At 44.9% G+C, this 2764-nt stretch overlaps 1 protein-coding gene across 1 annotated transcript; it reads right to left on the reverse strand.

Moving 5' to 3' along the window:
• Positions 1–315: 315 nt before the first annotated feature.
• bhlhe22 (basic helix-loop-helix family, member e22) lies at positions 316–2372 on the reverse strand. Its single transcript, XM_061064692.1, has one exon. The coding sequence runs from the start codon at positions 2093–2095 to the stop codon at positions 1289–1291; it is 807 nt and encodes a 268-aa protein (XP_060920675.1). The 5' UTR covers positions 2096–2372; the 3' UTR covers positions 316–1288.
• Between the last annotated feature and the right edge of the window lie 392 nt (positions 2373–2764).

Consider the following 2764-nt stretch of genomic DNA (forward strand, 5'->3'; position numbering starts at 1 on the left):
TTTTATCCGAGGAGGAAAAAACATTAAGTTTCTGCCTCAAGATGAAATTCACCAAGCACGACTGGACCAAAAAAAAAGAGAAAAGTTACCGGTCCTGATGGAACAGAAAATGAGCATACTGGACCCTGGACTGACAACAACAAAGCTTAATCATCCCCTTAAACAGACACGATAAATGTCTAATTTTTTAGAACAAACGCTGAAAAATTGTACAACCAAAATAAAGTAACAAATTAATTTAGAAGATTCTTTCAAAAATTAAATTAAAAGTCAGTATACTTTGATTCCACTAAACGTCACACCAGATAAAAAAAAAAAAAAAAAGAACAAAAGTTTTCTGTTGTTCAAAATATTTTAATAAAGCTTTTTTTTAACACTGAAATACATACAAATGGCCCTCTCCGTTCATATAATAACCAAAGTATCAACAAATAGTCCACAGCTTGACCTGACAACGCGATTCATCCGAAGATCTCAATCGTTTGTGTGAGAAGGAAAAAAGACGCAACAAAAAAAACAAAAAACAGCCTACACCAATTTAGAGACTACAATGTGCAATGCAGCGAAATATCCCATACAAATAGCCAAATAAATAAATAACAAAAAACAACAACACATCGTAAGAGCTGATAAACCTGGAGTCATGCTCTTTTAATTTGTCTGCCATTTTTGCGTCACAATACCTCCAAAAAGAACTTAAACTCTCGTGAGTAACTCTTAACACTGTCTGGATTAGCACATAAATATCTGACTGATCTAAAGACTTATCATTTTCATTGAACTTTTCCTTGACCGTGACATTCCACGTGCTCAGTCGAAAAGTTCATTCGTCAGGCCTTCAACCAGTTAGCAAAGCAAAAAATGTTTCTGATGTATGAAACAAAATAGGCCCAATAAAATAAATAAGGGAGGAAGCAGCAGAAAGTGAGGATGGAAGGGGGAAAAGTCGCAGGTTGTCAGGTCACCAAAATCTCCAAAAGGTCCAGAACAGAGCAAGTGATCAACAACTCTCTGTCATTCATAGGCCTACTGACTTCTGTTTGGTCTTCTGTCATTCATACCAGCACTTCAAGGATGATTTATATACACAATCAAGTATTGTTTGAACAAAAAAAGCGCGTTGTGAATGCATTTAGTAAATATTATAAAAGTATTCATCGGCATTACTTCTTTGTCTCTAGCCTACTGACTTGGACAACAGCAGCCTCGCAGGTTCTCCTCTCCAAAAGTGTCCTTAAAAGTGGTGTCTCTTCTCTTCTGTGCTTCTTAGTGAGTCCGTGAGCCGAAGTTAAGGCTTGTCAGTGCACTGTTTGCAGAGGCTGGAGGTGGCATTGTTGAACAGGGCACATTTATCGGGACAGGAGGACCCGGCCACTCCGGTGGGGAAGGGGTATCCGGGCGGCTGGTCGTACGCGCCCAAGCCGGGATTCGCAAGCGCAGTAGTGGCGGGTATGGAGGCAGCGGAGATGGCCTGGCCCTGGTTGAGATACGCCACCAGCCTTCTCATTTCTTCCAGTGCCTGTGCCTGCATGAGGATGTAGTTTTTCGCGAGCAGCAAAGTGGCAATTTTGGAGAGTTTGCGCACCGACGGACTGTGCGCGTAAGGGATGACCCCTCTGAGCTCATCCAGCGCGTCGTTCAGATCGTGCATCCGCCGTCTCTCTCTGGCGTTGATGTTTAGCCTCAATGTTTTCTGCTCTTTGGTTTTCTTACCTCCCTCGCCTTTCCCCGCGGGCACCGTCCGCCCGTCGGCCAGGAGCACCATGTCGCACCTGCCGTCGCTGTCATCGTCGGGACTCTGCTCTCCGCCGCTGCTCTCGGCCACCGAGGTCCTGTTGGCGCTCTCGCCGAAGTTGACGCACAAAGATCCGGTGGGCAGACCCAGCGGCCCCCCTCTACCTCCTGCCAGTCCTCCCGGCTGGATCGGGTCCTGGTCGGTCTGGTCAAAGCAGCTGATAGGTGACTGGCGGTCTCTTGCTGGCAGTTCTATGCCCGCCGACGACCTGAAATGGTCCATCTTTTTAGTGGATACTGCGCTGAGAGTTTTGTGAAAAATGTCCGCTGCGCCGCCGTTCAAGTTCATCCTTCTGTCCATAGCCGCGTGGATTCCGCCCCTGGAAACTCTTTACGCGTCTCTCTGAGTTTTTTCCCCTTGTTTGACTGTAAAGAGTTTAGTTGTGTGAAGTTGCAGGCTGGCCTGACTTGTCAGCTGAGGTGTGGAGACGAGGAGGAGACTCGTGTATTAAGTGCTGCTCTCTCCTGCCTCTCTCTCGCTCTCTCTATCTCTCTCGCTCTCTCTCTCTCTCTTTCTGTGTCTCTGATTCACCTTCACCGGATCTCCACGATCATCCTCGTTACGCACGAGACGCCCGAGTCTTTTTACATCATTATCTCGAGGCGGGTTATTAAAAGGGATTCGCCTATTGGGATAGAGACACCCTCTCCCCCTCACACTCTCCACCCAATCATGTTAACGTTTTAATTAATGGCAGTTAAACGATGACAAACAATACCGCGTGCGCGCAGTCTCTCCCTCCGAGTGTGTAAAATACTCTTCATAACGGCGCTTTGTGCGAGGCCATTTGGTTTTTCAAATGAACAAATTCAGTGATTTCATTGTAGGACATTTATTTTGCGAAGAAAATTTTCAAATCAAATGAATGTTTTCCTTTTGTCAATCTCAACCTAAGCATTTATAGAAGGGGATTTTCTTTACTTAGTCACAATAATTCACAACATGAAGACTTTTTTTTTTTTTTTTTGG

Source organism: Labrus mixtus, chromosome 19 (genome assembly GCF_963584025.1).
Source record: "Labrus mixtus chromosome 19, fLabMix1.1, whole genome shotgun sequence".
In the NCBI taxonomy this organism is placed as follows: Eukaryota; Metazoa; Chordata; class Actinopteri; order Labriformes; family Labridae; genus Labrus; species Labrus mixtus.

Coding starts and splice junctions, on each gene's coding strand:
- bhlhe22 (XM_061064692.1), bottom strand. CDS start 2,095: ATGGACAGAAGGATGAACTTGAACGGCGGCGCAGCGGACATTTTTCAC.